At 45.1% G+C, this 12,979-nt stretch overlaps 5 protein-coding genes across 5 annotated transcripts; 2 read left to right on the top strand and 3 right to left on the bottom strand.

Moving 5' to 3' along the window:
- The first annotated feature begins 112 nt into the window (after positions 1-112).
- On the top strand, positions 113-4,846 carry LOC108105600 (N-acetyl-D-glucosamine kinase). Its single transcript, XM_017212275.2, has 5 exons — positions 113-186; positions 775-881; positions 3,346-3,556; positions 3,677-3,902; positions 4,080-4,846. Exons 2-5 carry the CDS (start codon positions 856-858, stop codon positions 4,676-4,678), a joined length of 1,062 nt encoding a protein of 353 aa, XP_017067764.2. The 5' UTR covers positions 113-186; positions 775-855; the 3' UTR covers positions 4,679-4,846.
- Positions 1,009-2,860, bottom strand: LOC108105598 (serine--tRNA ligase, chloroplastic/mitochondrial). Its single transcript, XM_017212273.2, has one exon. The coding sequence runs from the start codon at positions 2,322-2,324 to the stop codon at positions 1,080-1,082; it is 1,245 nt and encodes a 414-aa protein (XP_017067762.1). The 5' UTR covers positions 2,325-2,860; the 3' UTR covers positions 1,009-1,079.
- A 251-nt stretch (positions 4,847-5,097) lies between the features above and the next one.
- On the bottom strand, positions 5,098-10,045 carry LOC108105597 (cytoplasmic FMR1-interacting protein). Its single transcript, XM_017212271.2, has 9 exons — positions 9,719-10,045; positions 7,824-9,655; positions 7,472-7,764; positions 7,291-7,403; positions 7,037-7,236; positions 6,442-6,977; positions 6,281-6,375; positions 5,839-6,225; positions 5,098-5,771 (listed from the first exon to the last, which is right to left on the bottom strand). Exons 1-9 carry the CDS (start codon positions 9,923-9,925, stop codon positions 5,559-5,561), a joined length of 3,876 nt encoding a protein of 1,291 aa, XP_017067760.1. The 5' UTR covers positions 9,926-10,045; the 3' UTR covers positions 5,098-5,558.
- Positions 10,046-10,436: 391 nt separating this feature from the next.
- LOC108105601 (39 kDa FK506-binding nuclear protein) lies at positions 10,437-11,976 on the top strand. The gene is made up of 3 exons (XM_017212276.2): positions 10,437-10,565; positions 10,750-10,962; positions 11,030-11,976. Exons 1-3 carry the CDS (start codon positions 10,550-10,552, stop codon positions 11,854-11,856), a joined length of 1,056 nt encoding a protein of 351 aa, XP_017067765.1. The 5' UTR covers positions 10,437-10,549; the 3' UTR covers positions 11,857-11,976.
- LOC108105602 (39S ribosomal protein L9, mitochondrial) lies at positions 11,977-12,869 on the bottom strand. Its single transcript, XM_017212277.2, has 2 exons — positions 12,741-12,869; positions 11,977-12,683 (listed from the first exon to the last, which is right to left on the bottom strand). Exons 1-2 carry the CDS (start codon positions 12,810-12,812, stop codon positions 12,009-12,011), a joined length of 747 nt encoding a protein of 248 aa, XP_017067766.1. The 5' UTR covers positions 12,813-12,869; the 3' UTR covers positions 11,977-12,008.
- Between the last annotated feature and the right edge of the window lie 110 nt (positions 12,870-12,979).

The following is a 12,979-nucleotide window of genomic DNA, read 5'->3' as shown; positions in this document are numbered from 1 at the left end:
CTTATGTATGTGGGCGGAAGCGGTTTCTTGTGATTTTGACAAACATCTTGACAAATACAATATACCCATTTCGTCTGCAATTACCGGGTATACAAATATCAAAGAGTCGCCAAGCTTGCAATGAGTATAAACACAACACATTTGCTGTTCAAAGCGTTCGGACGTGGACGGATTCAGCTCTGCCGGGTAAGAGTTGGTAGTCGTAAATATTGAAGTTCGTGTCCCCGCTTCTAATCAAAATCTAATGACTATTTGTTTGTGTGGGCGAAAGGGGCGTGGTGTGGTAAACCAAATCAGCAACTGCTGTTTTATTATTATTATTTCGGGAGAATTGCGAGATATGTGTAACGTAAGCAAAAGTGAGCGGGATAAATTATAAACTAGTTTTGCTCGCGCATGCATTTCGCTCTTACTTTTCCAAGCACGAGCTGTGATACAGGGGAACCTTTTTAAAAGCGAAATGCCAGAGAAATTTAAATTTGCAGTAATAAGGACACTATAAATAAATCTTCCGTTGGTCTAAAATTGCATTCTTTAAACGCATGCAACTCTTGCTGTGTTGCCCTTTGGGCTGTTTGGCTTTCAGCTATGTATTTTAATCGTATGCTGACTTCACCTGTGTCAGCGGTATTTTCTTACCTGTGCGGTTGACAAATGTTTTGGGGCTAATGAAACGCGATAAGGTTGATCCGAGTGCTAACAACCCGTTGCAGTGCTAAAATTAATCATGCAACCGCCTATTGGTTAATTGCACTCGTTTTTTGATTCTTGCAGGAACCTCCTTCTCTACATCAGCAAAACCTTTTTAGCCACATTCCAGTTGGGATTCGTTTCGACCCAGCTTACTAACTCAGAATGAAATATTTCGGCGGAGTCGAAGGGTAAGTAAAAAGGTCACCAATCAATTTGTAATTCAATAGCCAAACGCGGTGATTAATGAGTGCGATTAAACGCAGGGTGTTATACCCTGATCTACCAGATATCACCCACTGGGAGTGCTTCAAAATATTCCCCTGTTTTCGTTGATAAGTCCAACGTTTTAATGATAACAGTCAAAGGTACAGAATGTGGTGGTTAGCCTAGGCCTTGATAGACTTGACAAGCTTCGTCTCCGGTATCCGTTTGTCCCGCGTGATCAGCTCCTGGCCGTCCATAAAGGGTCGCAGTACGGCGGGTATCTCGACTGCATCTCCCCGCTGATAAGACTCAAGCAAAGCAATGAGAAGTCGAGGAATAGCCGTCGCCGTTCCATTAATGGTGTGGGCATGAAAGATCTGCCCATCGCTGGAACGACAATATCTGATGCCTAGTCGCCTGGCCTGGTAATCCGTGCAGTTGCTACAGCTGGAGATTTCTCCCCACATCTGACGACCTGGCATCCAGGCTTCGATATCGTACTTTTGGTACGCCGGAGCACCCAGCTCGCAAGGTGGCATGTCCAGCAGTCGGAAGTTAAGGCCGAGACGTCGGAACAGATCGACCTCAATATTCTTGAATTCCTCCAACTCTGCCTCGGACTGTTCCTCTGTGCAGATGGCGAACATCTCCACCTTTGTGAACTGGTGCACACGATAAATGCCCTTCTCTTCTTGCAGACCCGAGGTTTCAGCCCGATAGCAGCGACTCACGGCTGTCACCTTGAGTGGCAGCTGATCCTCTGCTAGAGTCTTATTCGCAAAGAACCCAGCCAGCGCCATCTCTGAAGTGCCCGACAGGCACTCGCCGGTGTCCAATTTGTAAACCTGGGTGCGTTCGCCATCGGTGCGCATTCCGCAGGACTCAATCACCTCCCTCGGCAGTATGTCCGGCACGGAGATCAGTTTAAAGCCATGTCCTGTGACTGCCTGAAGAGCATACTGTATAATGGCCTGCTCCAAAGTGGCCAGTTGGCCGGTCAGGTAGTAGCTCTTGTGACCCGTGTAGTTACCAAGATGATCCATGCGGTAGAGATTGAGAGCACGGGCCAGTTCCGAGAACTCCTTAAGACTAGTTTGTGGTGGCAGTTGCCGATGCACATACTGGGCCAGTTCTCGTGGCTCTTCGCCATAGTCCTGAAGGCGTGGATGCGTATCGTTGGGCAGTTGCTCTAGTTCCGCTTGCAGCTGGCTCAGTTTGTCCTGGTTTCCAGCCTCCACATCGTTGACGAGAGAGCGAATCAATGGCAGATTATTCCTGTGATGGCGCAGAACCACATTACGTTCCAGTTCGTCCAATTGGACACTGGTTGGAACCGGTAGTGGTTTGGGTGCCTTTGCGTCACACGACCTTTGCCGGCGTAGCAGCAGCAGAGGCCGCAAAAGCCGAGAATTTGTCAGCAATTTCATTTTAATTAACGCGCCCCTCTGTGGCACGCCGGCGATCGCGGGCTGCGGTACGTTTTCAGTCACTTTCCAATGAAAACATTAAATGTCTTTGCTCACAATTTTATTATTATTACGCCCGCACATAACAAAATGCTAACATGCCAACATTCTGTTAGCATTCGATTATTTATCGAAAACTATTATTATTTTATATGGCTAACGTTACGCTGCTGTCACGTCACGTAACAAAACCACGGAACTTGTATATGAATTGTACCATAAGGTATTTTTATTACCGAAATAAATTGGATGATGGTTAAAAATAGTTAAACCGCAATAGCAAACGTCTTTTGTCGAGCACATTTCGCAGGGGCTATCAAATGAATGCCCCAATTGAGCGTATTAAGCAGTGCATTTTCGTCACGTCATGACTTTTCTGTCAGTTGCAATATAACGGTAATTGCAAGCCCCTATAAGATTTTATGGATAAGAATCTACACTTTCTATTTGTGTGTCTGAATGCGGGACTTGGTTTAATTAAGATTCTTCGGGTTGTCGATGCAGAGAAAGGAAAACTACCTATAAAAGCAAATGAATTCGATGATTAAATGTTTGGCAAAAAATATTCATTTTATAAAATATGAATATACATACATATGTACATATGCATGTTTTCAAAATATGCCCTCAAAATATAATTTTCTAATGAACCAATTTTCATTTTAAATTTATAAAGCTTATTTTTTATTATAAAACTTATTTTTTAAAGTGTATGCACACTTTCTTTTCGTTCGCCCGCACTTTGTCTCGGGTTTATTGAGATCTTTGGGTTTTCAAATAGAATTTGTGCGTGTGACACGTTTTCTTTAAATGAATTTGTCAATTGCGCGGTTGTTTAATTCCAATTTGCGGTAGACCGATCGGTTAATTCAATTGGATTCAATAGCGTTTTTGTCCGCGGTCACGGCCCCGGGTCAACAACACCTATTGTATAACAATTAGAGAGTCCGGAAATAGAAAATATCTTCTTTGTCTCCTGCAGCGGAGCCACCCACTCCAGACTGGTCATCTGCGATGAGAGTGGACAACCTGTGGGCTCCACCAGCGGGCTGGGCACCAACCACTGGGGCATCGGTATTCCGGAATGTGCCCGACGGATCGCAGACATGGTGGAGCGAGCAAAAGAGGAAGCGGGCATTCCCAAGGATACACCTCTCACGAGCTTGGGATTGAGCCTCAGCGGATGCGAACAGGTTAGTCATTACAGCTTTAAGAAGCTGCACTATTTTTACTTAACAATTTTAAAAAATTTGTTTGTTATAATTTACTAAACTTATGATTTAACAAAGTGTAATAACAAGAAATCTTAACAGGAGGCAACCAACCGCGAACTGGAGCAGGAGCTGCGCACAACGTTTCCGGACCTGGCTCAGAGTTATGCCGTCTCCAGCGACACCATGGGCAGCATGTACACAGCATCATCCATTGGTGGAATGGTCCTTATATCGGGAACCGGATCCAACTGCCTGTTGCGTAATCCTGACGGATCCACATCTAATTGCGGCGGGTGGGGAAACTTCCTCGGCGATGAGGGGAGCGGTAAGTGGGGATCGACCTTATCACATAATAGTATACTAATGCCACACCCAATGTCGAGATTAACGGCAGCAACTTCGATTAGGATTGGCCTGATAGCGTTGATTGCTATTGGCTCATTGCCATTTTTGTTGTTAATTTCGCAATTATAATATTGACCCCAATCCTTGTACCCCACAGCCTGGTATATCTCGTATCGCGCTGTCAAGGTGGTGTTCGATCACATGGATAACTTTGAAAAATCACCGGCACCCGTAGAGAAGACCTGGGCTCTGATCAAGGACCACTTTAGTCTGGAGACGCGTTTGGATATGCTGCCCCACTGCTATGCCAAGTTCGACAAACCTTTTTTTGCCAATCTGTGTAAGAAGCTGTCACAGAATGCCGAGAATGGCGACAAATTGGCCATCAGATTATTTCGTGAGGCCGGCGTCCATCTGGCTCGAATGATCTTGTCCCTACTACCGAATGTTCACAAGGATCTGGTTAAGTCCGGTGATTTAAGCGTCGTATGCGTAGGATCGGTTTGGTGCAGTTGGGACCTGCTACAGGAGGCTTTTATCGAGGAACTGTCTAAGACAAGAATCGATTTTAATCTTAAACTGGTTAGGATTACCAAGAGCAGTGCCTACGGAGCTTGCTATCTGGGGGCCGATAGTGCTGACTTCGATTTACCTAGAAACTATGCGGACAACGTCACAGTTCTGTACACATACACCGATCCTCTAAAGAAAGTCAAGGCCACTAACGGCATAGTCACGACGCCGTGTAGCAGCTAGATAAATTGTATTTGACCATCCATTCCGAAATTCACTTCCAAATTGCTAAGCCTCGATTTGACGATTCTATTTGCCAGATAGTGGCACGGATAGATAGTATTATATATAGTTCATCTTGAAATAATAAAAGTTATCACCTGACAAAAATAAAAATTATACATATTCGTATGTATATACATTTTTTTAATTATTTTTCAAAAATTATATGCAAACGTTACCCTTTTATGTGTTCTTTTTTAGTTTTACAAGTTGAAAATGTTAACTACTTTTTGTTGGGTTTGTTAGAAATACGTATGAAAATTTTATTCGATAATGTTCATTGTATTAATTGTATTTATGTCAATGTTGGCTGTCGTATCATTACTGCATGTATATGGGGCATACACTGTGCGGCATCTATATATTTCGTAATACTTTGATTGTGTTTAAAGCCAATTAGGTTTTATTTCGCCGTGCTGTCATCAATTCTTTGGCTAATTTGATTTTCAAATCGGAGAGCAAAACAATAATGTTTGTTTTTAGCGAAGGAATACAGAAGGCCAAACATAATATCTTAGGGAGCTTAAAATAGAGTATTTGGGATAATGTAAGAGTACTTGAGATGAATGCCCTAGCAGGGGTATCAATATTACATCTATATATAATTGCTTGGATAAAACATTTTACGTACTATATGATTGAAAGCGACATATCAAAACTGATGTCCAATAAGATGGAATTTAAATAAACCAATATTACCCCTCTGACAAAACAAAATGTCATAATTTGGGTAGCTTTGCCAATGATTTGGCTTTCCTCCTGGGGGGAATAACTTCCACTGCGATTAAGTATAATCTATTTGTATGCGATTAGCTTAAATGCATCCTTTGTCAGAATACCTTCAATTGTTTATGCTCTGGCGCAGTTTTTGGGGATCCTGGTAGTGCGACGATGACGATATGACCGAGGGATGCTGTGGCGGTGGAAAGCACCGCACATGCTCCACATTTGAGCCCTCGCCGTCGCCGCCCTTCAAATATTTATTGAGAATGGAGAAGATTTGTGAGTTTAATACTTGGAACCGACGAATCCGATCCACCATTCGCTTTAGTTGCTGTAATTAAAAAATCGAATATTAGTTAGCCATTTTTGCAAATAATTTCAAAAAGGTCGCAACATACAATGCCCTTTACGTCCTCATCCTTGCCATCGACGCGCTGAACTCGCAAAATGTGGTAGCAAAAGTCCAAAGCCTCGAACCGCCTCTGCTGGCCAAGCAACACGATCATGACACAGCCCGCCCAGTTAAGACCCTCGCCAAAGAGTTCCTCGATGGTGTACTCTGTTCCCCTCACTGGAATGCAATAGACGAACTGCAGAGCCGACCAGAGGCGATGGAACTCTGAGCACTCATCCACATGGATTATGCCGTTTGCCGGTGGGGGACCACACCACACTGGATCGTCCAAATAGCTCTTCACCCGGTTGAGAATAACCTCAAAGATGCTTAGGCCACAGCAAAGGCGTTCCCGTGTCAGCAAATCTCCCTCTCGTGCTATCATGGCTTGCTGTTAATGAAATTTAATTAGTATTTAAAAATTAATGAATGTGCTAAACGTATACCTTTGCAGTGCCAATCTTTTCCACATTGGAAACTATCTGCAGGTTTGCAAACTGGGCTTCAAGGCGCTTTTGCTTAGCCTCCGGCTTCTCATTTTCTATAAGGGGTAATGGTACACAATAAAAGAATTTCTTTCTTTTCGGAAATGGCAATCTATACATACCTTTGCAAAAGGGCCTGGGGAAGATATTTTGGAAGAGGGCTGCGTGTAGTAGATCGCACACTTCCTCCTGGGAGAGCGCCTGTTCGATCAGCAGACAGAAAATAATGCTATTTCCAAACTCCCGGAACGATTGAAACAGCTCTGTCTTTGCGTCCGGATATTGCACGATGTCGGTAAGATGGGCTTGGTAATAGCTTAGCACTCCTGGCGAACCATATTCGCAACGAGGCAGCTTGCAAGACTTAGGCATGGCAATCATCAGCGTCTTAGTAAACTGCAGTAGCGAACCCTGGATAAGCGGCTTCACAATGTCCTTCAATATAATGTCCATGACGACTGCAATGCCTTGGTAGCCTAGCAGGCGGCACATGGCATGGAAATGCGGCGATCCTACAAAGCCAGTGTACTGACCATACTGAGTGGAATAAGCAGCATTTAGTTGCTTAGAGCCCCACAGATAGTAATGCGACATTTGTGGCGGCTTCTCACGCTGTATAGCCTGTGACGACGACAGATTTACTTTGGTTCGAATGAAGCTAAAAAAGATCATTTTAAATATTATAATTATAAAATAGGACATAACCACCAAACCCACCGATTTGTGGCTGCATTATAACAGTAATTGACCAAAAAGTCGTAGTTCAATTCTACAAAGACGTGTAGTGTGATCCGGCCGTATGGCGCCAGTACGTTATGATTAGCCTCCTTTACCATGCCATCAAAGTTATCCAGGGCCAAGTATTTGCTTAACAACTTGTGGCAAATTCGATTAGCTTCTAGTAGACCTTCAAGTTCCTGAAATTGAATATGTGAAAGACTACTGTTGTGGATTCATCTGGTTTCACTTACCACAATGCCGGTAATGTCGTTGCCCTCGAAACGGCTTATGGCCAACTCAATGCTCTTGTGCATGTTCGCGTTTATCCGTTGTGTGATAAGTTTGTTCAAGTCAATAGAACGACCTAATACAGAATTAGTAATATTCATAAATTTAAAGACTAAATAAGAGAGTTGTGAAGACTATACTTACCCAACAGTTGGACATGTCGTTGTTTTAACAGAGTCTCATAACGGTTGTTGCGGGGATATGATTGGAAATTGAAACCGAGTACCTCGCACTCTAAGCGGAATCGCTTGTCCAGGAAAATGCTACCTGCCAACTGCTTGTAGTGGGCGAAAATCTGTTCGCTAAGTTTATAAACAAACTGGTCGAAACACAGATTGACTTCGGCCTCCACCTCGTCGTAGAGGAACTGCTTTCGGAAGACAGTGAGGGCGTAATACGCCGAGTCGTTGTACAAATCCAGAGGATACAAAACAAATCTAAGGAATACGAACTATTAAAATATATCTTTGGTAATGGTTTTTTCTATATTTCTTACTCCATCATCGAAGGCTCTTTCGTTTGTAGAATATGATCGGTAAGGATCCATGGCATGGACATCTCAATTGGGAACTGAATGCGCTTCTCCATGGTGATAAGATCCTTACATTCTTCGTTGTGCTGATGACGGACCAAGCACTTGTTTACCTTACGACCCATAGTCATCTCCAAGTAGAACTCACGATACCACAGTTGCGAGAGATCGCAGCACTTTTGGAGCGTGTCGCTGAAGTTTAGCAGATAGCTCCAGTAAAATGAAGTCTTGTGAAACGTGTCGATCTGCAGCAGGCAATTTCCGTCGATGTCTTTGCGCAGTGTGCGCTTGCCTCCGCTTTTGTCAGCAATTAATGACTCTAGCATGGTGCGCACCATGTACAGCTGCGTAGAGGAGGGGCCCACATTGAGACGCGGAACGACGATGCGAAACCCACCATCTGGATCTTTCTTTCCCTTGGCCACTGGGTCATCAGTAGGTTCATAGCCTTTCTGCCAGTCGGCCGAGGTCTCGCGCACCGACATAATAATGCTCCGGATAAGGTCCTTCTTGTTTTTTACTGCCTTACGCAGTGGTTCACGAAGAGAAAGCTGAACAAAGTCCTGCAACTCGGAGTAGATATTACGCCGAATAGCCTCGCAGAGCACGGTTTCTATGCGAGCCATCAACACCTGCAGTCCCTTAATCATGGCGATCACCTCGATGAGCGCGAACTTTTCCTCCGAGGTATAGTTGTAACGGGTGGCCCGCTCGTACTCCTCGGCTTCAACGGGGCACTCCTTGTTCTGGTGATGATCTGTGGGGTGAAGAAGCTTCCAAGAATACAGCTCGGTGACCACGCTGGTCCATTCGGATAACAGTTGCAGACCGCGCAGCGCAAGGTCGGCCGTAATCCTGTTCTCAGCATCTGAGGGATTCTCCTTGACAGTGGTGGTCACCTCATTTGTGTATCGCGCCAGCTCCGAAATGTACTTAACGTGATCTTCACGTATCTGCGGAAGGTGCACCATCAAATCCGCTTGGGGGCTGATGGCGTTCGAGCTGGATAGCGGCCATTTGCTGGAATCAAAGTGCTTGCTCCGCTTTATATAGTTAAAAGGTGCAATCTGCATGTCACCAAACAGAGGCACAACCTCTAAGTTTTTGAAGATACGATCAATACGATCCAGGCGGATCTTTTTCTTCTGATCAAGCTTGTTGATATTGCACGCATCACTGTCCATAAGGAACAGGCCGAAGCCCATGACCTTTACAAGCATATGCTTTTCCTCCGGGGTCAAGTACATCTTTGTTTCGAACATGTGCACACAGATGTTAACCACATCAGAGAGCAGATCTTCGTAGCCAACGATCTTCTCCAGCGTGTCTTTGACAGTGTCGCGAATCTTGTTCTGAGTTGCCAGGAACATGGAGAGATTCTGCGACTCTTGAAGTGTGTGTGAGTCGGACATCACCTTAAGGAATTGTGCGGCTCGCCTGTACGTGGAGTAATCGTTCTTCACGCTGGACTTCATGTTCTTCAGCTCGTCTAGCACGGCAAACATGTTGATAAATTTGCCGAGGGTCAGCAGGTAAGCCTCCGACACGAAGTCCTTACGTTTCTCTGCGTGACACAGACGCTTCACCTCGCCAGAAAAGGCTTCGATGGCTTTTCGTTGGAAGTACATAAAATTCAGTAGCTTATTAACCTCGGGTGCCAAAACTTCCACCGTTTTCTCGTAGATCTCCACACGATTAGGCTGCTCATTGGACTTGGGCTGCGGAATGGCGCGGGAACAGCAGCGCCAGGTGTATAGCATTACTGCATGTTTTTGCCCTTCGTCTAAGAGCACATTCTGAAGCAAAGAGCGGAAAGCATTATCAGTAAATAGTATAATAAGCTGGGATCACTGACTCACCAAGTTGGCATGGGTGGTGGCCTCCTCGATGTACTTTGCAATTCCTGTGACAAATCCATTTCGATCCTCGAAATTCGTGTCGAAGTTTGCCTTATAGATAATCGAGCAGGGCTGCGCCTCGATGCACGGCTGCTCGTCCGGCAGTGAAAGCTCGTCCAGCACCTCCACATTGGACAGCGCGTCGGCTAGCGTAATCTTCTCCGTCATGCTGGGCTCCTTATCATGCCTCCAGCAGCTCAAATTAAGTAAAATTTAACAAGGCGGGGCCAATTCCAATGGGCATACAAGATTTTTTCGCCACAAATACAACACGACTCATTGCCATTCAACCAGGAACGAATACACGCGGATAATTTAGGACCTTTTTCGAGTTTGGTTCGTGTCTGCAATATTTATAGTTCTAGTAAGTTGAAACACCAATTTATGACTTTTTCTTTATGGTTCGTGACTGCGATATATCGAGTTCCTCCAATTAGAATTATGTATGTATTGTGAAAAGAACATCAGGCATTTAAATGCAAAGCCTAATTAAGTTAGCTATAAATTACTACCTCAACAAAAAATATCTATGTCTAATTGTGAGTGTATACACCTTAAAAACATTACGCTCCTTAATTGTTTATTTTTATACTTTCGAAGGTGTATTTTATGTTTAACATAATTGCGCGGAAAACTGTTAGTGCGACCAGACTAGAAGTTCTTCTTGCACGTGGTGATTTTTAAGCTAAGAAGTTATTGGGCACATCTTAAGTCGGCGTCTGTTCCGTTCTGTGATTTCAATTCCTCGTTTTCTTTTCATTTTACGTTGAGAGTTGACTATATTCCTTCAAGATGTCCATGTTTTGGGGTAAGTAAAATTAAAAAAAAAACATAAATTACGGACAAAGTCTTCTACACGCCCTCGAAAATTTGCATCCCGTCTGCTCTCGTCTCGCAGCCACGTGCTTGCGCTCGATTTGCCGGCAGCGTGGATCGGCGCCATTTCTATGCCCAAATAAACCATGTTTTTCATCAATTATGACCTTGTACAGGATTGAACATGAAGCCTGAGCGCAAGTACTCGCAGACGATTATCAAGTCGTTCCATATTTCGGGCGTGGCCCTTGACAAAGGCCAGGAGGCCAAATTGTACCTCGCCGCCGAGAAGCAAGAGTACATTGTGGCCACCGTGACAAAGGCCATTCCCCAGGTGGCCCTGGATTTGAATTTCAGTAAGGGGGATCGCATCATGTTCTACACTGCTGGTAAGGAGTCAGAGAAATTCTGTGTTAACTGATCCAATTATATGTAACTGGTTCGTTCGCATTACAGGTGACGCCAGCGTTTCTCTGTTGGGCTACTTGCACGACATTGATTCCGACGAGGATGAGGAAGATGATGATGAGTTCACTATCGAAAAATTCTTGAAGGAGCAGGGCAAGAACAAAAAGTCTAAGACAGACAATAATGATGAGAGCGGCGAGGAGGAAGAAGAGGATGAGGACGAAGACGAGGAGGATGGAGACGACAAGTTAATAGGGGAATACGAGTCCTTCCTTGAAAATGGAGAGGATGAAGAGGATGATAGTGAAGAGGAGGAAGACGAAGAGAGTGGCGATGAAGACAGCGAGGACTCTGAAGCTGAAGAGGAACAGCCAAAAGCGAAGATTGCTAAGCTGACAGCCACTGCCGCTAAGAAAACAGCTAAGGAGCAGAATGGGGTGGCTAAGAAAGAGGAGGCCAAACAGCAGCAAAAGAAGGAAAAGAACGAGGTCAAGAAGGAGCAGCCAAAGGCCAAGCAGCAGCCAGCTACCGGTGAGTCGCGATCTCTCGCCGGCGGTGTCAAAATTGTGGATGTGCTTCCTGGCAAGGGCGAGGAAGCCAAGCCAGGCAAACGAGTCTCTGTATACTACACCGGTCGCCTCCAGTCCAACAACAAGACATTTGATAGCCTTCTAAAGGGTAAGCCCTTCAAGTTCTCCCTTGGTGGAGGAGAGGTCATCAAGGGATGGGACGTGGGAGTCGCCGGCATGAAGGTGGGCGGCAAACGTCGAATCACCTGCCCCCCGCACATGGGCTATGGCTCGCGCGGAGCTCCGCCCAAGATCGGACCGAATTCGACACTCGTCTTCGACGTGGAGCTGAAGGCTGTGCATTAATCGCACTATGTAACCACATCATATAGAATCGTAATCATATAGCCTTTAAGTCTCCGCGTCGTACAACTTGATAAAATGTTAAATAAACCACTGTTTTTCACGCTGTTCAGAAAATAACAATTTTGTAACAATGGCATTTATTTGATAATAGCCTAAGTGCTCTTTTCGGGTGAACCAACATTTAGCAGGGGCTCGGACTGGAGTTTCCAATGCTCTAAAACATAGGGCAGACGTTCGCTGGGATCTGTGCTCCAGTGATGTAGACGACATTTAAGCCGAGCCTGTTCCAGTTTGTTTATGGTCACGGTGCAATAGAAGTCCTTGTTTTCCTTCTTAAGGTCAGGACCCTCGATGCGCTCCTTGGGTAGGGTGATGCACTCCTCGCTGCAATGAAATCCTGCCTTACGCAGCGACGCCTTGATGTGCCATGGCTCGAGCACCCATGGCTGGTCTTTGTTCATCACCACCGCCAGCACAATGGACTCCAACATGTTAACTGTTCGTTGGGCGTAGGGCGAGCTATGTTTCACTGCCGACTTTTCAGCCTCCGTCTTAGCGTACTTGGCCACATTCTCCGGCGTTTTGTAGGCTGCCAATCCCGGCAGTAGGAGCTTGTTGTAGACGAAGTGTGGCTTCATGGAAACCACGTCACCCTTATCACCGACGCCTTCGACAAAGGTCTTAAGTACCACCTCCATGTTGGGCCGTTTCTTGACCAGCGTGTCCTCCACGAGCTCGTAGATGAAATGTTTCGCCCTCATCCGGCGGGGTTTTTCGTTGGTTTTGTGCAGAGGCGGGTCATATTTGCGCTTAAGTACGAACGTGGTCTAAAAAGGATGCAATGGAGAATGGCGGAAAATTTTTTAGCTGAAGAAAGGACTTACCCGAACTTGCTGCTGCAGGCTGGTGGCCGATTTAAGCAAATTTAACGGCGTTACGTAGATAGTCTTCAACATTTTTACCAGCAGTGTGTGCCTCACACGGTGTGGGCGTTGCCAGATAGCACATCTGATTGCGTTGTTGCCAGGTGGTTTTAAAATATTTTGTTGTGTTCAATAGTGCTTATCAAAGTGACTACCGTTACTTTATTGATATGCTTGCATTTTAAAAACAAATAAATGCA

The sequence above is a fragment of the Drosophila eugracilis genome, unplaced genomic scaffold, assembly GCF_018153835.1.
Source record: "Drosophila eugracilis isolate 14026-0451.02 unplaced genomic scaffold, ASM1815383v1 contig_367, whole genome shotgun sequence".
Lineage (NCBI taxonomy): Eukaryota > Metazoa > Arthropoda > Insecta > Diptera > Drosophilidae > Drosophila > Drosophila eugracilis.
Note: the sequence above shows the minus strand (reverse complement) of the source record. Positions and strands in the feature narration are given on the sequence as shown.